Source organism: Trachymyrmex cornetzi, unplaced genomic scaffold (assembly GCF_001594075.2).
Source record: "Trachymyrmex cornetzi isolate Tcor2-1 unplaced genomic scaffold, Tcor1.1 scaffold269, whole genome shotgun sequence".
NCBI classification, from domain to species: domain Eukaryota; kingdom Metazoa; phylum Arthropoda; class Insecta; order Hymenoptera; family Formicidae; genus Trachymyrmex; species Trachymyrmex cornetzi.
Window position 1 is genome coordinate 11,848 of NW_017297365.1, and position 26,309 is coordinate 38,156.

General features: G+C 39.8%; 1 protein-coding gene across 11 annotated transcripts in view; it reads right to left on the reverse strand.

The window, feature by feature from the left end:
- The window catches only part of rhea (Talin_middle and talin-RS domain-containing protein rhea), a 58,553-nt gene that overhangs the window by 8,421 nt on the left and 23,823 nt on the right, over window positions 1-26,309 (reverse strand). For 4 of the 11 annotated variants that reach the window (XM_018508595.1, XM_018508597.1, XM_018508596.1 and 1 more), the window contains 10 exons: window positions 9,115-9,307; window positions 8,565-8,966; window positions 8,176-8,446; window positions 7,602-8,105; window positions 7,162-7,259; window positions 6,549-6,637; window positions 5,314-5,772; window positions 5,174-5,209; window positions 2,792-4,602; window positions 92-1,994 (listed from right to left, as the gene is read on the reverse strand). In XM_018508595.1, the coding sequence (XP_018364097.1) occupies window positions 92-1,994; window positions 2,792-4,602; window positions 5,174-5,209; window positions 5,314-5,772; window positions 6,549-6,637; window positions 7,162-7,259; window positions 7,602-8,105; window positions 8,176-8,446; window positions 8,565-8,966; window positions 9,115-9,253 (5,712 nt within the window). In that variant the 5' untranslated portion in view covers window positions 9,254-9,307. Of the gene's footprint in view, window positions 1-91; window positions 1,995-2,791; window positions 4,603-5,173; window positions 5,210-5,313; window positions 5,773-6,548; window positions 6,638-7,161; window positions 7,260-7,601; window positions 8,106-8,175; window positions 8,447-8,564; window positions 8,967-9,114; window positions 9,308-20,591; window positions 20,759-22,624; window positions 22,634-24,748; window positions 24,851-26,309 lie in introns of those variants that run through there. The other 7 variants (XM_018508603.1, XM_018508606.1, XM_018508600.1 and 4 more) reach the window with 5 other exon arrangements.

Consider the following 26,309-nt stretch of genomic DNA (forward strand, 5'->3'; position numbering starts at 1 on the left):
TCCAGGTACCCATTAATACGGGTAATAAATTATTAAGGGTGCTTTGTACTTAACTATGATTGCCAAAATTGTGATATTAAAGACTACTCACTATTTCTTGTGCCAATCGAGCGATCTCTTTGGCAGCTTCGACCATCCTTGTCTGATAATCCACGTAAGAGTCTACAGTGTCAATAGTGGACATACGATGATCCTCTAATCTCACCATCGCACGAGAAATCGTGTCGATCAGACCAGTAACGATGCCCGCAGATGTCGATATAGTCTCCAAAGTGTTCTGTAACTCTTGAAGCGCGTCTTTAGTGGACTCAACGGTCTCGTCCACCTCAGTGTGTAACGCAACAGCCTTCGGATTGCCGCCAGATTCCTTGGTGATATAAATCAGTTGCAACGTAGATTCGGCTACGGTTTTCGTCTGATCTAACAACACCATCTGCTGCTTCGAGTGCACCATATTGGACGCGGCACCGATTGCGCCGGAAACGAGCGGTTCCGAGTAAAGGGCGATCTGATTGACGGCGTGGCCGACATTCTCTGCCTCATATTTGGCAGCAGTACGCAACGGCTCCAATTTTTCGCGCAGCTCGCTTGCACTGCTCTCCATTTGATCTGTGAATCCCTGCACGGTATTCTCGCGGCGCGGCATTAGCGCCTGTGAAACTGCGCTCAGCGAAGCGGCGTCGAGCTCGCGTATTCGTGCCGACAATTTCTCAATCGCAGCATCACATTCCTTCTGACCAGGCGCCTTATCACGGATCGACGCTACCAGTGATTTAATTGAATCACTGACGCTCTTGCTGTGATTAGCCAGTAGTTGCCAGGTCGGTGGATCCTTCGGACTGACCGCGAGACTCTTGGCCGCTAGTACCATCGCGCACGAGCCGTCGATGATGGACTTGCCAGCGCTGGTGATCGGCTCTTGGGCGGCTCTAGCTGCAATGGATATCTTGGCTGGCTGGCTCGCAAATTCGGGAGAACCCGCGAACGTGCAGAGATTATCGACCGCCTCGAGTAATGGTTTCGTGGCTTCCGCACACTTTTCGCGGTTGATATCGGAATAATTTTGATCAAGCGCCTTGATTTCCTTAACAAGGCACGCTGTTGAATTGGCGACGTCTTTGGCAGACTGGACAAAGTGCCGCTTGGCTACCGGATTGCTAGTTTTACTAGACGCGAGTCTACATGCGTTACAAAGCGCGCTGGTATGCTTGGCAATCATAGTAGCGGCCGAGAGCACTTGCTGTTGCGTACTGGTCGGGCTACCGAGACTCTGGCAACCACTATGAATGGCCTGCGCTGCTCGCAGGAATTGTGCCTGATCCACCAGACCCGGTTTACCCGCTACCGACGTGGGATCGCTCACACCCGCCAGATAAGCTGCTTGAGCCGCTGCTTCGATCAAGCCGCAAATCGAAGAGGAGACTCCGCGAACCGCGACGGAAAACTGCTCGTGTTCCGATTTTTTCGCGTGATTCGCGATGCCGGTCATACCATCTCCGAGGCTCTTGCTCTTTTCCATGACGGTCTCTAAGCACTCGAAATACGAGGCATCGGAAATGGGTTCGCTCGGATTGTCCAACAGAGATCGCATAGATTGAATGTTTCTGATAGCGTTGTCGCACTCATTCTGTCCGGGTGCTGCCGAAGTGCACACGTCCACTAGATAATTTATAGAATCGGTGACTGCACGAGCCGCCGCCGAGAGTTGATTCTTCGCGTTTGGCGCAGTGGGATCAGCCGCGATCGATTTGGCGGTCATGAGAAGCTTGCTGGACGTCATGCTAACATTCTTTAACGATATTACCACCTGACTGCGAGTTTCAACCGTTGTCTGACTTGCCATCTCCATACCCACACCCAACAAATCTCCAAAAGCATTGGTGAATTGCTTCGACGAATTTGCAAGTTGTACGGGTGAACGTACGGACGACACTACATTCGATGATGCATCGTTCAAATTGGCAGCAGCGTTGTTGAGATCACTCTGCAATTGCCTGCAAAGTAAAAAGCATACAAAAAAATTGAAATAGTATCTCCCTACATGTCAATTATTTCTATGTGTAGAGTAGCAAGCAATGGAATTTTTTTTAATCAGTACAAAAAGAATACATAACTATGTAAAGCTGTTTCAGTGGTAATTTTAACATGAACTAAACTAGAAATATGTTATTTGTTTTTCGCGCGCGCTGAAGTTCCAGATATTTTCATCAGATAACATTTAAAGGTCAACATACATATGTTCTATGCCGAAGTAAAGCCTATATCAGACTAAAGATTGAGATTGTATTGAAATTTGACGAATCAAAGCAAAGTTTATTAAACTTGATATTAATTTTCTTTTTTCTGATTGGTTAAATTTCAATCTAATCTCAATTTCTGGTCTAATACTAATAAAACTCTTCTCTTTCCTTTGCGAGCAAGCGTAACGAGACCTACGAGGCCTTGTGAGATAAGTTTTACAGAGATAAGTTGTACATTAGTACTATATATTATACATTTCGTGAAAATAGAATGCAAATCATTTCCTTTATTATTAATAATCTTTGTTTAATTAAAAAAGTATATTTTATTATACTTTTTATATTCAATGACACAATATATGATTGCATAGTTTTGTTTACTAAAAACCACATGCTTGTTTCAAAACTGCGGCTCCCCTCCGTTACAAATGAAAAACAGTAAACGTACTTTTTCTATTGCCCTTATTATCTTTTTGTTGTTTATAATTAAAGAAATAGATTTTTTATTTCCAAGAATATTGCTTTATTACAAATCAACAAAAACTATTTACCCATAACTCTTGCTTGTTTGCGGAAACTCGTTCAAGTTGAGCACTTGAGTCATATCGTCAATATTGCATATCGCTTCGTCGACATCTCTTTGCCCGGGTAGACAGGACACGCATTTATTCAATGAATTGGAGACATCTTTTGCAACCGCAGCTAGATTGACCTCGTTCTCAGGATCATCGGGATTTTTCAGTACACGTCGAGCTTCCTTCACCAATCGTAGAGATCGCAGGATCACATCGTCTGCTGTCATCAGCACCTTCTTTTGCGTTTCTGGCTGATTGGATGTGGCGGCTACACCGCGTACGGCGTACGTGAGATCTTTCAAGGCCGACGCGGTTTCTCTAGCTGCGCTTCCGGTATAATTCTCATTGCCCTGCTTGGCGGCGGATAACAGCTGCGCCATAGCGAATCCAACGTTCTTCGACGTGGCACCGAGTCGCAACGCGGTTGATTCCGTCGTCTCTTCCGGTAACGGTCGCAACGAGGCGGCCTCGACGGCGCGATAAAACTCGCCTAGTTCATCTTTTAGGCTATTTATCAGCTCCTCCGCGGCGTCAAGTTCCAATCCGCCACAGGCTTCCCTGGCACGCGTCACCGCCGATCGAAGATCCGCTAACGAAGATCCCAACTGCTGGGAAGTGTTGTTCAGCTGTATTGCGGATGCCTGATCGGTGACCGTCGGCAGAACGGCTCTGGCTGCTTTCACAACGGCGGTGCCTGGTTGCAGAAATTGCTCGGAAGCATTTATCAGGTTCAACTGAGCCGAAGAATTATCCGGTTGTGCCTGCGTGCCCTTTACTCCCGATACGAGGTATGGAATTTGCTGCGCCATCATGCGACATTCTATGTTGAGTTCCTCCTGGCTGGCTGGGTTAGTGTTGTGGTGGCCAGCACCAGAAGATGCCGCGATACATTGTGTGGCCGTAGATGCGGCCTGTTTGGCGCATGCCTCTAGACGTGTTATAAGTTTTCTACGTAACGCCGGGGTTGCTGCCGCTGTAGTCGCAGCTCGCAACTCTTCCGCTGCTTGGCGTAGTTGATCTTGCATCCTGGCGTCGTGCGGGCTGCTAGCACACTGCCGTGCCGCCTCCACCATCTTGGCAGTGGCGTCGGCGAGTAGCTTTGCTGCCGCCAATAGACGCTGTTGCTGCTCTGAGTCTGTCTGTCTTTCCGCCTCACCTTTAATACTCTGAATCAACTGCGCGGTAGCTTGACCCACCACTCTCGCCTGTCGTACCATCTCGCCGGCATCGCCAGTGCTGGCGAACAATTTGTCTGTTGCAACCAAAATAGTTTCCACCGCACCTTCCTGGATAGATTCCTTGGCGCGTTCTCTAGTGGCGGTCTTAATGTGATTAAGAAGATCGTTCAAGGTACGACTGACCTCGGCGGCGGCAATGCTCAGCTCCTTCAGTAAGTTTTCATCGCTGCATGTTTCGTTGCAAACTTGAACCAGACGTTCCACAGCCTTCGTTACTTCGCGAACAGCGTTCATTAGTTGCGTCTGACACGCGGGCGAGTGTAAAGTCGGTGCTACAACTTTTGCGCAAGCTACGAGTTGAGATGTAGCCAGTGCGCACTGGGTTGCAGCTGATATTACTCTATTCTGCGTGGCAGAGTCTTCGCATGTGGCTGCTATATTCTTTGCTTTCAATACCAGAGCAGCAGTGGTATTGGCCACAGCTTTAGCGAGCGCGAGTAACATGTCTTGCAGCTCGCGGTTCGAATCATCCTCCTCGCCAATAGTTGTCAATACTTGATGCGACGCTTCACCCACTCGTGACGCCGCATTTAATAGATTCTGCCGTGGCTAAAATATAAGCAAAGAATAATTCACATGATATCCAAAATTATATAAAATTAGAAATAAACGAAAAGATTTAAAACAGTAATTCGTATTTGATGAGTCTTTAAATATTTGAAACGCTTAAACATCTCGCTATGGGAACAACACACTGGTGTATGGCATACTCAACTTAATTGGACTGCTTATAATTTTCATAAAAATAAACATATTATAAAAAAATTTTTTTCGATCAAACAGCAGATATTAAAGAATGTAAGGATATCAAATAAATATGTATATATCTTTATTAATAAAAAAAAGTTATAAGCAATAAAGTAAACAGAAGTTTCGTAAGATTACCAAGAGTGATATTGAAGGGTTAAATAAAGAGATTACATCTTTTAGCCAACTATGCCACAGGGAATATAGATTAATTTTACGTTTATTTATGTACATTTTCAAAAATTTTTATTAACAAAATTTGCATCTCAAAGATATAGTAGGATAAAGATCAAGTGCTCGCAAAGAAATTTAGTGCATCCGTAAAAGCAGGTCTAATATTATTGCGCTACAAAGCTTAAATGTTAGTGCTTACATATTGTCCATAGAGCGTAGATGTTATGTAGAAAGGCTGTGGGGAAAGAGGAGAGTTGAAATAACATTTAACTTTACATTCGCAAACTGGTTAGGTATTATACTTTACACGCAGTTCTCTCATAGACACAACAAACTCACCTCCTTGGTCTCAGGTTCTGTGGCCTTCAGTAAATCCGAGAATGCAGAACATAGTTTTCTGGCGGCGTCTAATAGTCGCTCACCGGATGACTCATCGTCCATGAGAGCAGCTATCATTCGCACGCCTTTCGTCATTTCAGGTAAATTCGTGGCGATTGTGGTAATTGCTGCTCCTACTGCCGTGTGATCGACGTCGTCTGCTGGTCCGGAAGTTAACGTGACCACCTGGGCGGTCGCAGCGTTCATCGCTGCGATCTGCGAGCCCACGTTCTGTTTGTGGGTGTCGATCGTCTGCTCGATCCATCTTAGGGACGCCGGATCCGTGCCGAGTTCGGGTAATTGAGCCTTTGTAATCAGTTCTGTCTCAGCGATGTGGATCACCTCGTGACCAGCGGTGATGGTCGATAATAAGGCACGTTGCGGTTCAGATAGGACGGATGTCACCTTAGTTTGTTGGACCTATAGTTTTAAACATTTATTACATTGTAAATGTACGTATGGCCGTTGCAAATCTGACTGAATGATTGGTAGTACCATAAAAAAAGATATTTTTCGCGTAAATAAATGCAATTGGGATTGAAACGTTTTGCTTGTAACGATCAATCAATGAACGTAAATGAAATGCGCGTACATAACAAAGCGGTAAACTGCAACAAATAGTTGCGGCGATACAGAGTTTACTGATACTGATTGAATATGAGCAAGTATTCTATCGTGAGGAAGCATAAACCGCAAGTAACGCATTGCAAAGATTTTTATCTATCCAGTAAGCACTGTACCGAAAGAAAGTCGATCGACGAACATGAAACGCAAACGAATCAGTCCGAAGAAATAAAATAAACGTTTTATAAACTGAAGAGATAACTGAAAATGTTATCGTAGTGTACCTACTCTGTGTCCGCAATAGAAGGCGCCTAGCATGAAAATAAATTTAACCGTCTATTAGTTATTTAAAATTTCGCTCTCTAACGTGCAGTATAATCATCTCATCGGTGCGACTTTAGACATTCACAAAATATATAATATCGTCCCAAATACATACATCTCCATACATATATCCCCATAATCAAAATCGTAAATAATTACACAGTAGAGAGACACGGTTTGCTGAAGTCAAAAGTTCCCGAAGGCTCTCCAATTTTTACACTTTAAGGCGCATATATATTTATAACAAGCAACTAAAAGACATTGACATGAGCTTGACAGCAGCTTGGACGCTTTTTAAAGATGCTTACCATAGGCGGAGCATGAGCGATGTTCACCTGCCCACTGACGGTCGTGTACTGGGCACCACCTATGTGACCGGTCCCATATGGTCGAGCCCCTATAAATCACACCGTGCACTCTAACTCTATAGCTGTATTTACAGTTATTAACAATCCTCGATACTGTAAAATCTGTTCGTTTAGACAATGATTTTCCGTTGAAAGCTAAAAGCGAGTTTAATATTGATACTTAATTATTTAATTTTATTATAAGCGACACTTTTGCAAACACTAGCTTAACGTGTATTTACAAAATGAAAAGTGTATGTATGTATATATATATATGCAAAAACGCATATCACACTAACAATCCGAGGATTCAATCGTGCAAAGAAATGCTAATTAATTAATTTTTCTAAATACGTCAAAAGAGCGGTGTATCAGGACTTAAAAAATTTAAAGCAAACATAATTTTCAATTTATAAGAATAATACAATTTTGGAAGCTGCCATATACACCCAAATGAAAGTCTGATAATTAAATATACAATCGCTGTTGATGTAACAAGATAATCTTTAGTAAAAGTCGTGATAAAATTACTTACGATAAAATGTGAAGTAAAATATGATAAAATTTTGCTTACCATCTCCTCCGGCCCTCATAACAGCTGGTATTGCGACTGAAACAGCTTCTACATTTCCTTTACCGACATTGCTAGTCTCATGTTGCATGATGGTGGCTCTGTTGAATGAAAACGCACATGAAAAATCTTAATTAGTGTTTCTTACTTAAACTTTTATTTTTATTTTTTTATTGCAAATTATATACCCGTTAGAATTGGAAGTCGCTCGAACACACTTGTTTGCGTGACTTCTTAAAAACTCTTCCATGATTGCATTAGATTAACGTGAAATATTGTTAAGATGTGACGCACAATTGAACGTAAGTCGGTCGCTTTAAGACGAGTCCGACTCTCATCGAGAACTGATAATTGCTCTAACACTCTCTTAATAGCTATTATTACTTCTGTCCACATTCAGCTCAGAGGAGCTAACATGTACTGAGAGTGTGAGAGATACTCACTTTAGTGGCGACACGCTATCCTCCACCATAGTAGATCCCTCATCTCCCTCAATACCGAAGTGATCCTTCGCTTTTTGTTTCTTCAGGATAATGTCAATATAACCAGCGATCAACTGGAGTATCTGTTCTGCTTCGGTAGTCTGTACACTGTAATATTGATCAGAATAGTCGCCAAAATCGAGGGTGAAGGTGTTCGGTGAGGCGCCCCAACGCCGCACGGTCGTCAACGGCCACGTCTTTAGAATTTCTTTCGTCTTTTCGTCGAGTCGCAGGACCGAATCCTTTGTCACGCCGAGCAGACGCGGTACCAGTTTGTTCTTGCCCTTCATCTTCTCCTTCACTAAGAAGAACGTGACGCCGTACGTATTCAGTGACCTGGCGGTTTTAGTATACAGAACCTTGGCGTCCAGCTCTGAGAGTCCAATATGCTTCTTGTGTTCCGCGAAGACCTTCTTTTCGATTCCTTTTACTTTTACATACGATTGTGGTAAAAATTCTTTAAGACTGAAAAAGAATGATACGAATGAAATATTAATCGATATAGCATCGAGGAATCATATCGAATGCAACTCACTCCAAGAAACCCGGTTTATGTTTCTCCTCCTTGTGATCGCCAAACTGGATTTGGCACTGAATCCCGGCGAAAACGCAAGCCTTTTCCTGAGTAATTGGATGCGTACCGTCCAAAATCGCATCTCGCGCTTGCACATACAACAGCGACAATTGTACAGGATCGCGACTGTCGATATTTTGATCCGAGAAAAAGAATTTCCTCCTCAACAAAACGGTTTCGGATTCGTCTATACCTTGTTCGCGCAAGGTCTTACTCGGATCTATCCAATTTACTGTGAATAAAAAAAAACATAAGTCAAAAATGTATTTCGCAAACTTATACCATAATATGTGTAGACGATAACGGAATGTTGATCTAAATATGTATCAATATGAGCTCGAGAGTGTTACCTTCGTCATCGGTTTTTAACTTTTTTCTCAATTGTTCCATCTTTGTATCTCTTTCGCCCTTCTCTTCTTTCTTCCTCTTCAACGTGAGAGTGCCGAAATTTCCAGGTTTCTGATTATCGTTTTCATCTTCCACCAGCTCGCGCACCAAAGAATACTCGTCGTGATTCGTGATACCTATCTTCGTACATATCACTACCATAAGATTAGCTACGGGCTGACTATCGTCCACCAACATAGTCTTCAACGTTCCATCCAGCATACGGACCCGAAGTGTACGGAGCTTACGACGGTACTCGAGCAGATCTCCATTCCTCAAGATATAGTAATCGAGATTTCGCCCGGGCTCAAGCCAAACTCCCTTTTTCACGTCTTCATCAGCGAGAAACAGGCCATAATCTTTCGCTATGCAAAAAACAATAAAGATAGTCTTGGAATCATATTTTTATGACTTAATACAGCCTTGGTCATAAAAGAGATATATTGAAATATATTGCAAAAAATACTCGATAAATATAATTAGATGCAGTCGAATAAAATATCGAACGCTTACGTTGACCCATGTTGCTGGCCTCGGCAAGTTTTTCTCTGATGATACGACAGGCATCGTACACCGATGTACTGGGATCGAACTGCATCATCTTGGTGGCATTCTTTTCCGGTATGGAGATGCGCAAAGATAGTGTAGCCATCGCGATCGCCTGAGGTGATCTTCTGCGTGCACGGAAACCTCCAGAATCGCTCGACTGAAAAAGATAGCCGCGCGGAATTAGATTAATCAAGATGAAATTACGTTAATCAAGATGAAACAACGGCTCATTTGCGATTATTAATTAATGTTTCGTAATATTTCGTTAATCCGCATCGACGCGGGTATTTATTTTCCAACCAAGACGAAGAGAGTTACGCGTGTAAACATCGCGGACATTAAGCATCTCGTCGATCACACGCGTGAAATTATATATAAGTATCTCGCAAAATTATCAGATAATCCCGGTATTATGTAGATGGTAATTTAAAGGATTATGCGAGAGCACACAATTTCCGCTTCCTACAGCAAAATTGCACGCAACAAGTTGCAAGAATCGGTTATTATCGTGTAATCCTCTACCGCGTTACGATCAAATAACAGAATGCTCGTTAATGTAATCATGTAACGTCGTTAAATTTAGTTATGTTATTTGTACCCAGTCGGGAGAATTATAAAATTATTTGTGCTAACGACATCAAGAAAGATAATCGCGCCACGTTAGCTTGTACAAAAGCGAATTACGATTTGTACAGAAATCCAGTTAAATTTTTGCAAGGTTCTTTACCTGGTAGGTATTTTCTATCGTGATATGTTGTCTGGAAGAAAGCCGGTACGTCGCGTGAGTTTGTGGTTAAAGCGAGGGTTAAAGCGACTATGGCGACTAAGGATTGAAAATGACATCCACGCTAGACTGAAGAAGGAAGCCATCGTAAGACTTCTATCTATATTTATGCATATCGATCTCTAATGCATATATTATTTAAAAAATTGCATGTAAAATTACAGCAATTATAGTGGTAATTTTGGGACCCTCTATTAAAGGTGTATATTTACACGTAAAGTCACAATTTACAAATAAAATTATTCTTCCTTACAGTAATTAAAAATTTTTACATACTTTTTGTAGTGTAGTAAATACATAAGTATATACTACATTTTGGTCACACAAAATTTTCCATAGAGGTTGCAACATCGTTCCACAAGATTGGAAACACGAATGAAGAAAAACAATTTGCAAACGTAAATTTACAATTTAAATTTTACAAAAATATTTATATACTAATTTGAAAATGAATTATAGTATAATTTTTCTTAAGCTATGTTATTGATAAACATAAACAAACATAAAAAAATGCAAATATGTGTGATATATTACTATTACGTTAAATAATATTACAAAAATTTGTATAAAATTTAGACACATAAAATATATTATTGTAATTTTTTTCCGTCTAGATAAAGATATATTTATATAATTAGAGATAAAAAGCGCACAATTTATATATTTCTACTATGAACTGTATAATTTTTACACATACTGTTTATGTAGATATTGTTTATATTTACGTACTTTTTATCATATAGTAAATATATAAATATGCGCTATATTTTGATCGCATAAAATTTTCCACGAGGGTTGCAACATCGTTCCAACGAGTGTGGAAACATGAAAAACGTATTAGAGCAACAAAAATACGCTCTTCCGTCATTAAACTCGGAATAATTAAATCGAATCCGATAGTTACAAAAAGGCAATATACTCGACAAACGATCAGTAATTAAATTCTCACGTGATACACAGCTCGCGGTGATTTATAAACATGTAAAATACTTCGAGATGATGTTAAGATATAATAATTTAAGTGGGCGGCTTTTCAAAAGATGAATGAGAACGTACCGCGCGTTTAACTACGTTTGATCGCCTTAATAAAGATTACCCCGGGGAAGATATCTCACCGAGAGTAATTGCAAAAAGAGAGCAAGGGAGAATATTCTGAGATATGAATAGATTAAATCATGACATTGAATTCAAATGGAGTGTCATTATCTCCGCTCCTGGGATATAAGACACATCGGGGTTGGAAGAGACGATTTGAGTGCAACATCGGGTCCGGTCTCTTCATCGAGGAAAATTGCTATCTTCTCGTTAATTTGCGATGTGCGAAACGCGCATTCTTCCGTGACAATAAGCGGCATCGTTAGACGTCGCATGGATAAACATCCAATTTCGTTGTATTCAATCCCGAGTCGATCACAGCTGTGGGTTCATTCACGAGGATTCTTTCCACGTGTCTTTTATGGGGAAAGGTACAAGATGGAGAGAGAAGGAAAGTGGATACCCGGAAGGAATAAGGATACCGCATAAATTCGTCACACAGGTATACACCCTACGCCAATGTGGATTTCCACCCTTAAAGGTTGCCAGGCAACGCCGGTCTCTGACTGTGTCAAACTCCGAGCGCAACCCCCCTCCTGCTATACCCTCGGCTATCCTTTCTTATATGAGCTTTCGATCTCGTCTCCGTTTCATCCACCTTCTCTTCTATTCCTCCCGCCCATTTGCTTTTCTCTCGCTGACAATTTTCACTCAATTAACGTATGGTTTTGATTTCATCGGCCATATCAAATTTCTGACTTGAATGGGGAACCGGATGATTACCGAAAGCGAATATGTCGATCGCAATAAAGCGTGTCGAAGTTACGAAAAATATGTGCCCGATCATAAAATATTTTATCTATGAATTTTATTGACAATAATTTAACAAATTTTTATTAACCTTTTTGTTTTTCAACAAATAACAAATATTTTTTGTGGGATTTTTTATATTGAAAAAAAATATGCTTTTCAAAATATTCTATTACTTACACTCCAATTAGCAACTCCAGTTTTCATGTAATAACGCAAACATTCTATTCTAATTCATTTGCTTTCACAGATGAAGGATCATAATTTATAAGATATAGTCCATTTAAAGTAGTTACTTGTGAAAGAGCAACGTATACTTGTTCACAACTGAATATAGAATTTTCAGCTTCTACAATGGCATGTTTAAAACTCAATCCTTGACTTCTATGAATAGTCATACCGTAACTTAAGTATATTGGAAATTGTTTTCTTATAACAAATGCTATATCCATTTACTTCTAACTTAACGCTAACACGTTCTAATATGTTCTAACAAGTTCTACTCCTGAAAGTATTATTTTTATTTTCGTACGAATGATGTAAATGTACCAGTTACACCATTTACAAGACCTAAAGTAACATCGATATTTCTTCTAATTATTACACGCGCGCCTAGTTTTACAATTGTAATTTTCGCTAAGCCAGCTGTTCGAGAACTATCTACCTAATTCTTACTTAATATCTTTGAAACTTTTTTTTTAAATATGATACGCAATCTGTTATGTCTCGAGCAATGATTTCTACTTCGTCCGAAGAAATTCGATTTAATATTGCAATATTCAAAGTATCACATAATGCACAAGTTGAAAGTAAACAAACTACTTTCAATGGCATTTTTTCCAAATATAATTACATAATTTTCGTAATCGATCATCACAAATAGCCTCTGTAAATTGTATTTTTATCGTATTTAAAACAGCTGTATCCGAATCTGTCACAATTCTTAGTCGAATTCTCGATAATATATTTCGATAAGGGTTATCACTTTGTTATCGCACTATGATTAATTTGCAATTCATCATATTTAAATAAACATCATAAATTTATTCCTCCAATATATTTTTCAATTTTTGTTGTTGATAACTCAATAAATGGTGGTCAACGACGATGCCGACCGACTACAATAACGCCGAACGAAGAAAATGACACCCTTAACGACATATCCCTTAACAATGTCAAATACAAAAATTGTATAAGTCATTGCGGAAAATTGTTTTGTATATCTGATTAGATATGCATTTTGTTCATTCCCAAAGTACGATCCAATACCATTCCCTGTGAACACTACGAGCGATATCGCCAGTTTTGTTTTTTCAAAAAAAAAAAAAAAAAAAAAAGCGAGACAAAGTGAATATTCCATTGGCGGAACGCAGAGGGGAAAAAAATCGCGCAACAGGCAATCACTCGCAGAGCCGACGGCGTTTTACTGCGAAATTGAGAGCACCGTTGGCTACAAAGTTACTTCGTTCAATTCGCAATACGTCACCTTCCTACCCGCACGAACTCGATTCAGAGGGAATGACCTCATTACATACAACTGGATCATCAACTCCATGCATACCGCCACAGCGGGATGGAGCCACTTCTCGACAATGCCTGGCATTGATATTGATGCTGGAAATTGAATATTCTTACGAGAGGGACGGACGCGCAACATTCATCGTTGAAAGGCTGGCGATAAAGTGGCGAACTCTTTGTTTCGCTGGCTCATGTTAAATTCAATTTTTTTATTTACAAGTTTCGATTCAAGGAACAATTAAAGGCAGCTCAATTTTTATGGATTTACAATTGATAACACTTGCGTGTAATAGTGAGAAACGTAATCGCGTTCGCGCGACAGGATTGCATTGCCAAAAATAAAATAATAATTGATAAACTCTGAAATTGAAATATTATTAGACAAAGAAATCTCTCTACATCATCATACGGAAAATGAGAGACATTTTTTACAATGACCTCGACGAAGAAAAGAAGCACACGACAAAAAGGTAGAAGGAATAAATTATTAAAAGCGGAAAAGAAAATTTGTTTACGTAATACGATTACGTAAAACCGCTTCTTTATCCCGCGATCTTTCTCCCGATACAGCCCTCGCGCGGGCTGTTCTTTCAACGTACTAAAACATAAATAGGACTTTCATCTCGATCGAGCTCCAATACCTCCCTTTGACGTACTAAAACAAATTCCTGGCCATTTTATTCTCCCCCATGCCGCTTAAATTCCCCACGGATCTTCCATTTTGATACGGTTGATTGCCTGAGTACGAAGCGCACTGTTATCAAACACGACGAGAGCGGAGTATTTAACGGTGGAACGCGAGAAAAAAAGAAGCGGAAGAGAAAAGGAAGGAGAGCCAGCCCGAGTCGAAATTTTAGTCCCACATTGAATTTCTTTCAACCTCAATTCAACCTTATAAACCTGTTTTGATACTTGAACAATCAAATAGGACCTCTTTTAATATTACTTAATCAACAGCTTCTATTTAGAAAACTTCTTTTGAACTTAAAAGTAGGACATTTTCCGATAACTGCCATTTACAGGCTCAAAAAATATAGGAGTTCAATTTATTAGATTAGAACCTATTATAAATCTCTAGAGCCTACATACGTCCTAATTATACATCTTTAGAGTCTACATACGTCCTAAAACTAAGGTTCAAAGTAGGAGCAAAATTTCGACTCGGGAGTTGCGTGCGATTTGCGTTAATCAAATGCGTTTCTAAAATTAGACGTGTATAATATTCGTTACGATGACACTTGACGCGAACTAATTGAGGGCAGCGATCCGGAGCGACGCAGTAACGAAGACGCGATTATGCGGTCGCGCTCGGCAAAATCGGTTAATCCCGACACTAGTCTCGTATTCCTCACCCTAGAAATGGATCGTGTTGCGCATATACGTGCCAATCGGTCGGCAGGCCTCCGTCGATTATCACGGAAACGGCGAATCTATAGTGGAAACGTGTTAATCTGTCGCCGTCCGGGCTCCCGTCATTTATCATCGCGACACAGCGCGGCGCGATTGAATAGCTCGCGGACGTTATTTACCGCCCGCTAAAATCTCTCGCGATAATACGCGAAAAAATTCCGTCTCCGTCCGATTCGCCGTGGTACGCCCGGGAATTACCCGGTAAGCATCAACAGTAACATAGCATCATAATTATACTTAAGGTAAATGTCCCTATTTGTGACCATGTAAGATAGTCGCATGAGTTAATAAGAATAAAAAATACTAAAAAATAATTAAAATCAGGAATCAATTTTACCGAACTCAAGATTAATTATTTTTGTATCAATAAACATATTTTTCTGAAGTTCTAAGCATAATCTAATAAAAATAAAAAAAGAAATAGCGGACTATGTAAATGTACGCATTTGTGACCGTTTGAATTTAATCTGGCCCCATTAGTGACATCACCATCTGTCCCGGTTAGTGACTGGTGCATCAGATGAAATGTACCATTTAGTGACCGGCGGATTAATTTTCTTGACGTCAATTTGATGTCACGTTGACGATCATTTCTCGTTCAAATATCGATAAAAATATACTCGCTCGATGCGTTTTCGCGTAAAAATAAAGATTTGACAGAAAAAAAGCGTCGCGTTATCCTGTGAACAGAGATATTAGCCTGATATTTCATGTATCTTTAATCAAACTTAATGTCTATTTAGAAAATCTGTCACTGCCACATTTTCGGTTTATTCGTACAAATGCAACTCACACTTGTTCATAAACATATGCAGATGAGTATTAATTGTTTTCTTTTCAAAAAGAGGAGCGATATTTAATATTATGATTAATTTTCTTGAGACGATCACAAATGGAAACATGCGTGTTTTGTTGTACTTATTTGTCACATTCATCTATATGTTCAAAATTACTAACCTTTTTTAGAATCCACGCATAGCACAATATTTATTAAGTATTCACTGACACTTTTACGAAAAAACTATATTCTTCGTTTTATCCCGGACGATAAAAATGTGACTGTTCCGTGACAAACGCTGTTTACTAACATGGCGACAAACATATGCTCAATCTGCCACTGATGGAGACACGAGCACCTTATTTCACATTTTCATGAATATTTGTTAGTTAAATATCACTGAAACCATATATCAAACCATGGCTAACGTTGAACGTGATGAAAACTCTTTGCGAAGATAAATTACTTAAAACTTCTGATTAATTTAATAAAAGTCCACGAGTGGTCACAAATAGGGTCATGGTCACATTTACCTTATAGTAAACTTAGATTCCTTAGTCTTAAAAAATTAAGGCCCAGTTCCATAATTCATAGTTAACTCTTAACCGAGGCTCTTAACCTCGGTTAAGAGTTAACCGTGAGTTGTGGAATTGGGCCTAAAGGTTATAAAAGGGCGATTAGGAATCGGCGCTGTAATAAATGCGCAAGAATTGATGTAACAATATCTTCTTCAAATTATACCGTTTCTTTATTCCTCGAACGTTTCGGCTAATTTCTAGCCATCTTCAGCGAACAATAATATATAATTAAACATAAGTTCCTCCTGTGATTATCCTCATACACCGAAATTCCATGCCAGTTTGAAGGCTGGATGGTCACCGACGTATGTATTTGATCTCAGGAGCACGTCAAAAATAAATTCAGTCATTACACAGTAAAAATTTGCAAACGATATAGTTATTTGTACATAATTATAATTTTAGAACGAGACGACAAAATTTAACGATATCTCTGGTACGGTGTCTCTCACCGATTCTCAATCGCCCTTTTGTAACGTTTAAACATAATTATAATATCATATTTAATAATATAACTGTTATGTACGCATTATATTACATTTAAATTGAGTGTAAAATTACAATTTGGTGCCATGTTTCTGTTATCGTTGATTGTTCACTGGATAGATGACGATTTTTATTTGTGGTAACGGACAAGCTGGTACCAGCGTATTTATATAGAATTTATGTTATTTCTCATTCAACAATGTAACTGATACGCACATTAAATTTATATTGTTGAGTGTGGAATCGTAACATCAATGTCATGTCATTGTTGGTGTTTCTCATTAGCAATAACGAACGCGCGGTATCAGTGTACTTAAATTATATCATGCCATGTATAAGATACTTACGTTATTACACATTTAACAATGTAACTGTTACACATATATGTAATACCTTGATCAAAAAGTTCCCGGAATTCATTCAGAAAATTCAAAATACAAGTTTATTCATCAAAAGTGATATTGTCCCCTTCAAAGTACTCCCCATCGACTGCAACGCACTTATGCCAGCGCTTGATCCAGCTCTCGAAACATTTCTGGAACTCTATTGTTGGTATAGCCATCAGAGCCGTCTTCGATTTTTCCATTAGCTTCTTTCGGCTGTTAAAACGTGCTCCCCGTGGTTTTTTGACTCGATCGAACAGAAAAAAATCACAGGAAGCCATATCGGGTGAATTCGATGGCTGTTGGATGCCATTTTTAACGCAAAATGTAATACAAACTCGTTGTTGCAAATTCAACTCCATTTTTAAAACTGTAAAAAATCGAAAACACATGCAGAGGTAGCTGTACTCAAGACGGCGTAACTTTTACAAATGTCAAGCTATGGCGATAAAATTTGGTGGAAATGTCAATGATAGATGTGGCAACCTAACCAAAAAAACAGAACTCAAATCAGCTGACTCAGAGCATCACCTGGTGGTAATTCCGAGAACTTTTTGATCAAGGTGGTATATGTTATAATATTAATGTTACGTTACTGTTAGTTGGTACCTATATTTACTGGATAGTTGGTGATTAACGGCAATGGATGCATTAGACTTATCGATATAACAATTTGGACATCCTGCACACTCTCGATCTAATCTTCATGCAAATCTTCGTACAATAATCTCCCTGACCTGTTCTCGCATCGGTTTAAATTAACTGTGCCTTAACTGATTCTCCGCTATTTTCCAGGCAGAATTGCAGAAAGAGAGTTTCATTTAAACTTCACTTAAGTTTGGACCGTGCGACTCTCCGCATTACAACTCGGACTCGCCGATGTTACGGCATATCTGTTTCACCGGTGTTTTTGCTCCGGAGGATGATAGCGACGCGTCCATGCGAACGTTTAACAAAGCCACGCGCACGACACAAGCTTTATGCATATATTCCATGCAAATTGCATTTCCTATGCAATGGAATATACTTTACACCCACTCTGCAAGATTAATACTGATAACATAATTCTTTGCGACGTCTTATCAATACTACATTATTGCTTTCATTGACAACTATCTTCATAATTTTTGTCGTTGAAACTGAGTTTCCCAAGTTGGCTCGGAATTGCCCACCAACACGATGACTTATGCAAAAGTTACGCAAAGTCGAAAATTAATAATTAATAAGCGATTTAATCGTTACTCGATGTAATCGTTGGCTAATTAAATTACTAATTATGATGGCAATGTACTCATCAAATAATCATAATCTATTAATTAAAAAGCAATTATGCTTTTATAATTGATTTAATAATTTAACGTATCACTTTAATAAAGACAATATATAATATCTCATTCGCGCGCGCGCGATAATTACCAATTAATTGCAGATTGCAAATGTAATTTTTTATTGATAAATAATTTATTTCAATAACTCAGTGACAATTGTTCTAATCATAATTGGTTTATTAATTCTCAATAAATCTATGTTAATCTAATTCTCTATAATTTATGTTATAAATACGAATGTTAGAAAATATTAATTTGTCATTAATTTGTCATTAAAATTATTAACCATTTCAGAACTGACATCTGTAACAGTTATTGACGCTGGGAGATCTATTTGTTAATTAAAAAGCACTAATTAATTGCGAAACTCATACAAAAAATAAACACTATAAATAAGTATAGTGTAGTACAAATAATACAAATTTACACACAGACGTAATATAAATTTAATTAATTGTTTGACATTTTTTACAAAGAAACTTAATTAATTGAGTTCAATAGACTCCAATTGACTCCACCGTCAGCTCCACCGGAGCGTCAAATGTAAAAGCACTCGCGTAAAAATAACGAATCGCGCTCTAACATTTGTCAGTAAGCCGGTGAGTAATCGCGACTGACATCATAAAAGATGCGTGCAATTTACTAAATGAAATTTGCTTGAGTAGAAGCTATATCGGCGTGTACATAACACTTATTACCATTTACTTTGGCCACAGTGTACGTAGTTACCACGTTCCATTCTCGGAGCGAATTATAGCGCCGTCGTCAGCTTTTTTAACTTGATCGCCGCGAGAAGGGTAGCACTGGTAGCAGTCGGTCGGTTCTCTCACCCTCCATCCCACAAACGCTTTGCCTAGCTCTAGCTCTCTCTCTTTCTCCATGTCATTGCCACTCTTTGCGGATGTCATCACATTTTTCCGCACGTTACTACCCTAGTTTAAACCGCGTAGGAACATATAAAACGCCCGCGTAACCTCTTATTATCCGGGTTATCCAAATAACTTATTAACTCTCACGATTATATCCAATAACTTACTGAGAAAATCGGTATCTCGCCGCTGTTAATTTTCGCCGAGAAAATTTATTTTTTAGCTTTATTCCAGCTTTGCGAGAATAAAAATATTTTATGCCACGTCTCGTTTTCGATCACTTATCTTTTATTGCCTCAATCTAAAATCAATCAAGTGCAGGTAGATATTTAAATGAAGGTTTCCGCCGGGTACGTTACGCGAATTTACTTTACGATGTTAATTTCGTAATATTGAGACGCTGTTACAATTATTCGATAAAATCTCTCTCTCTCTCTCTCTCTCTCTCTCTCTCTCTCTCTCTCTCTCTCTCTCTCTCTCTCTCTCTCTCTCTCTCTCTCTCTCTCTCTCTCTCTCTCTCTCTCTCTCTCTCTCTCGCTCTAACACTTTTGAAGGTGAGAAAAGAATTCTTTTTATTCTCGTGACATTTTATTTTCGTTATACCACGTTAAATATATGCTATAGGAACACTTAGCACGGTACAAAGCTACAAATATATCACACTACGTTTGCAACATTACGAAATAAAGCACAAATACAACTCAACGACATTATTTCCAAATGGCGATCGATTGAATAAACATTTATAAATAAATGTTTCACTGGCACGACAAAAGTTTTGATAAATTCACTCGTAAAAGTATGAAACGATATATGCTGCTAACCATCTAAATGAAATGAATATTCTATCGAACCGAACAAATAAAGCCGTACAGCTCCTCGCAATAGGTGTAACGTTGCGTATTAAACAACTTTATCGGATGAAAAATTTTTTAATACGCAACAGCTTGCATCTGTTCTAAATCTAAACATTGTTCCATCTAAACGTCTTTGCGTACAAACATTCGTCACAGCAACATTTAGCTCGCGCGAGAAATGATCGCAGCCTCATTTTCTAAGCTACAAGTCTACGTGATTGAGGTACATACATTATAGAATGTCAAATTTTTATTTCAATTCGCAAATAATCCAGACCACGTAAAGTTTAAAATCAGGACATGAGACGTTTTTTTTTAGATATTTTTCAACAAATATAAATTTGGCCTTTTTATATCGTCTGAGTTTCCCAATTATAAAAATGTGTTCTCCACCCACTAAATTGTCAAGCGTTAACAGATTTGTACTTCCCATTATCATAACGAATCACGTACGTGACAGTCTTACGAAACAAGGCGCACGACATTTCTCGGATCGCTGAAGGCAGGCAAGTGCCACGTGGCTGGCTAAAGAGTAGCAATAACGATTGGACGTTGATGATTATACGCGATGACTGACCGTAAGAAAAGTAGTGGATGATATTTACCTCCGGCGCGGCGGCGCATTGGCTTGCTTTAGCGGAACCTAGCACAGCAACTACATCTATATATCTAATTTTGGCTATTTTGGCTTGACTCCTATAATACCCAGGATCGTGGAATGTTGGGCGTCGGTTGACGCCGTTTCCGGTGCAAGCTTCTCGTGTAAAGATAATTTACTATCCCTACGAAGCTGCAGCACGGATTCAGCTCCATTCTTATTATATTTGCGCGCGATCCCGATCAATTTACGACGACGACGAACTTTGATAACCTCGTAAATCCCGCTGTTTACATCGATATTCCATTAAACGAGCAATCGACGAGCCTCGATAAACAGGATTATCCATAGATGCGACGAGTCTGCTTGATAAAATAGACTTAATACATTAATAACAATACTTTTCCATGAAAAAAAAATTTAATCGACATTGGATTAGAAAAGAATTTATGCCAGACATAATTTATATAAATTTTCAAATAATGTAAAAAGGAAGAATCATATAAGAAAGATAATCCGAGAAGCCAAATCCGCTTAGCGATGTATTAATGATAACGGAAAAAAATCACGAATCCTACTTGTAAAAGTAAATCGCTACGATACACAAATCGAATGCTCCAAATTAGAATGAGAAATAATTGATTGTATGTTAAACTGCGTTATCTTCCTGCACTTGTCCCGATTGGTTTGTTTTATCGCTGCACGACTCGCACGAGCCTCACACAGGCGTCACTGAATCGCTTCGATTGCGAGGATCGATGGCTTCGAGCGAATGCGAGTCTCGCGCGACATCCCTGACCGTTGGTGTGTGTGTGTGTGTGTGTTGTGTATAAGCTTGCCGCGATCTTGCGAGCCACCCCCCCTCCCCCGTGGAAACACCGTGAACGCGACGTAGCCAGGGCGACCGGATTCGTCGATCCTGCGGGTGAAATCTCGAGAGACGTGTGTGATGACGGGGTTCAATCGGGAACGGCGCGGACGCGTCACTTCGATCGTCGCGCCGGTCAGAAACTGAATGTGCCGCGCGCTACGCGAGCTAAGGGCTCGAAATGTATAGCTGTGTGTGGGTCGGTTCGGGGAGCCACCCCTTGCTCGCTCGCAAAGCTCTTTCTCCTTCTCACGAAGGGGATGCGAGACTTCGGAGCGGGGGGGAGGGGGGGGGGGGGGGGGGGGGAGGCTTCTGCGCACTAGTGCCCCAGTAACACACCCCCGTGCACCAAATGGAAAAATCTCGAGCGTCATGAGAACGCGAACAAATATCTCCCGGTTGTCTCGATTTTTCGATGAGCTCCTCGAACGATTAGCTTCTTCTCAATCCGTTCGAGAACTAAAACTCCATTAACTGTAATTACTCTAACTGAAGTAAAGTAAAAATATTCTTATATTTAAAGCCTCACAGTGGTCGAGTTGTTGGCTAAGACACTCGCCCTGGAAAGTCGAGAGGTTCCAACCTTGGCTGAGGTAATATTTTTCACAATAAGTTCTTTACAATTTTTCTAATTTAATTTATATGGGAGATTATTAGCGTTTCAGATTGATTGTGTTGAAAGTACGAAAAATTATCGGCGCGCAATCATATCTGAAATAAATTGGTTTAATAAAGAATGTAATTTTGACCAAGAGTCTAATTTTGACCATGTTCTCTATCATATTTGATTTACTCTTATATTTATTTTAATCTTTTTATTATCTATCTTTTTATAAATATATCAAAGTACCGACCAATGTTTTATCTCATTTCTTACGGCGAATGATTCATGCACGTTTCTTGTTTTTCGATTTTCTCCCAATTTTCAAGATTATCTAATCTTATTTTCTCAACGCGTGTTTTTTTTTTAATCATACTCTCTGAATTCCTTTATCTTACATTTTCAATGATGAAGATTCGCAACGCTCGGGCAAATTTTTACTCGAATCGATCGCATTCGCACTCAATGCTGGTTCAAGAGATCGCGCGAGACTCGAAGCCAACACTAACAGGGAACTAGCGTTATTGTCGAGCCGCAAGGAATAGTCTATCGGGATTTCAAATAAACGTACGCTCGCATGTGTTCGGTTGAGTCGTTTTAACGTCTGGACATCTTGTGACCGGCTCGTGACAGATGCGGAAATCATCGATTCTCCTTCTGTCACGCTGGTAAATAAAAGGATTAAAATAAAATGTGTCGCAGACCTTTATCGTGACAGGTAAAACAAAAAGAGATAAAGGACTTGTATAGAAATCTGCATCCGTAATTTCCATTGGATTTAAAAAGGACAGTTTGCTCCTCGCAACATTGCGAAACTTGTCCGAGGCAGAACAATTATTTCCAACATTAATTTATGATACAACTTTGTGAAGAGTTCAATTAAAATTAGGAATTATTTAAATACTTTAATTAAAAAAATTATTTAAATATTTTCATGAGAAACTTCAAATGCCTTCAATTTTATTACAAATGTCAAGTGTTACAAACGAGCGTGTAGTGTTGCCACATAAAATCATATCTACTAGAGATTCGGTATACTTTTAGCGTACACGTCACCGATAAACCTGGACGGTTACCGTGTCTCTATTGGAAACTCTCTATTGGAAAATGATTAATAATACTCGAATGTGTAAACGAGAGATTGTACAGCTGAAAACTGTATTGTCAATAACGTAGTTCTATCGGCAAAACGTCAAACTCAGAATCTATATCGCATGCTCGTATTACATTATGAACCTTTTATTCTTGTTTAAATAATTATTTAGGATATTTCCGCCCCTATTCCATTCACCAATTTGTGTGTCGCGCGCGGTAATTTTACAAATCGCTTTTGTGATTCTTCCAACATACACAGTTTGTGAACGTTTTTACTCATCCCAGTTTTTATGTACAACTCTATATACCAATTCGTATAAACAATTTTAAAGACTAATAGATATCATTTAACGGAAGCTCTAGACAAGAATTAATCTCCGCGATATAAAATCTAACATAGTCGTTTGCGGATTCCAGAAAGATTAAATCGATCTCCCATTTTGTCGTTTGAAACAATTTCACGGGATAGGTTTTAAAAGGCAACGAATCCGAATGTGTGTGAGTGAATACCTGGTTATTATTGCCGAAGTCTGCTGCTCCCTCGATATTGAACAATTTCGGGACCCCGGAAAGTCGACCCTCATATTATACTATCTGATTTCGAGATCGTAGGGGGGTTGTTACCACGAATCGCTCTTAATAATTGAGTATACTATCTCGATCGTCCTACGGCAATCAATTTTCTACCTCCTGTACCTTGTTAGCTCGTTTGTCTGTTCGATTTTGAATCTGGACAGAAATTAGGATATGTGATGTTTAATTTCAGTGCAGTTTTCATTGGTGAGAAAAAGTTCTACCAAAAAGTAAATTGACATATTTTCATTTATTATATGCATACATTTAGGTATTATGTGCGTTACGTAATATAATAAATTTATCAAACTGCATTATTATGAAATGATCATGTAACAATATTACGCAGTCTATTCACACAAATTAATAAGGAAGCAAAAGGTCTAGAGAGCTTTAGATCGATAAATCTTATTCTTAAGAGACTGATTTTTTTTACTATCGAATACTTTTAGTCAGATTTTGTGATTAAAGCAACTTGAATTTATGATAGAAGAATAGACATTTTTCACCATCACTTCAGAGCATGTCACCAAAAGTGACCACGCAAGTCACATTATTGATATCTTACGATTTATTTAATTTAAGATTTACAAAACTAGAGACACGTTAATGAGAATTTAGATTTTCTCTATTAACTTGTAGCCGCTTTAAGTTCGATATCTACATAGTACGCAGAACACAGGTCGCAAGTAAAACGTATTTCAGATTATAATGGGCCACAGGCCACAATACACAGGACGCGAAAATCGAAGTTCAGCCAACTTTCTGCGTCCTGTAGCCTATTATAATTAAAATACGTTGAGTCAGTTTTTCTAATCTTGCGACCTGCAACCCTCGTTCTGCATACTATACAAGAGCAGGCTTTAGATCGAAGTGACAGCGCGATACATCGAAAGTACGCGCAACGCGACAGCGAGAAAACGGGGCGATGTTATTCTACTTTGCTAACAATCACTAAAGCTACGACTCTCTTGTGAAGGTAGCCTAAACTCTCTTGCATCACACAATTAAATAGTTTCTTACTCACCGCATCGATGTCATCGTGGTGTTACTCGATCGCGCTCGGGAAAATCTCCTCTCGGACAGATTTGTCGCGCCGATGGTCGTTCAGGCGCGAGTTACAAGCGAGACGCACAGAGGAAAAGCTAGATGTTTGTATACGAGGAGATTCTACGTAATCGGAAGTGAAGAAGCGATTCTCGTTGACTGCGCGCTGTTGGATCTTCGTCTTCGAGAACGCGATCGTTCGCCCCAGTCACAAACGGATGAATCAGGACTGGTGTACAAGGCACAAGGAAGGGACGGAGTTGATTCTTGTTCAACCTAAATCGAGGGAAATAAAGGAAAAGAGGAAGAAGAACTTTCGAGAAGAATCCCGGACGGACTTGGATCTTGGTAAGGCAATCTCGTGGTTGGATCGATAATCGACTTGGAGGGAAGATAAACTCGAATGCCGACGGATTGATTTAGTCTACAGTGACGAGAAATGGATACGACAAACGGGAGAGTATCGAAAAATCGCGTAAAAATAGGAGAGTTTCAAAGAGAGAATTTATTGTCACGATCTGGACGGCGGTTTTAAGGCACGACAAAGTTCTGGAGCGCGACAGCCGATACTTTCCGGCGACGATCGCGAAGCCAGCGGAAGCGGAACGGTGTGAAATCTAATGTGTTTTTCGATCGGTTGTATGTTTTCTCCGTACGACCGCGGACAGAGTGAGAAGGCAATCGACAAACGAGGATAAATGTGAAAAAAGACAATCGTAAATAGAGCCGTGAGAGTATTTTCCAAAAATTGCGAAAACATGAAACCGTGGGTGTTCGAAAAAGACTTGACGGTAGAGACAGCACAGTCGGAATAGTACGGAAACGAGGGATTTTTTTTTCGTAAAAATCGTAATAGGTGATGGCTCTGTAAGGGAACTAAGAGTTGAAGCACAGAAAACGGTAGTTTATTTTACCTGAGAGACTGGCGAGAAACGTTAAACCTATTAATACTGCTTGCACGTCCGGAGGCCGGAACGATCGTGAGACACGTCTTTCACTGAGACGCGAAGTGGAACGGTCGCTCCCCGCGATTAGATTCTATCTTCGCGGAACCGGACAAACAGGAACGAAGAATAAATAAATGAATGGAATAAGGGTAGCACGTGAGAGAGGTAGGAGATCGATTAAAATCAAACGTTTTAAAGGAAGGTGGATGGATTAAAGAGGAAGCTGCATGGGAACGGGAAGCTCAAGTGCAGAAGTTCAGAGTCGATTTCTAGCCGGTGATGCGAAGGATCGAAGGGATGGGAGAAGAGAGCGAGGGTAGAGAGCGAGGGCAAGGATGTTACCCCGACGGCTGTCGCCAAAGAAGTGATAGGTCTGCGGCCTTGCGCGCGGTACCCGAACCGAGGGCGACGTAGGGAACCGGCGGGACACCCGGCTGAGGGGCGCAGACGCGAGGGTTTATCGGTGGACGAGGGCGGCGACGATTGGCGCCGACCGTCCGACGCTGCCCCGCTTTCTCGTACTCCGCCAATTCGCGAGGGGGTGAGTCGTCCGTTCGCCGGAGGCCCCCTACTATCCTCACCGCGCGGGGAGAT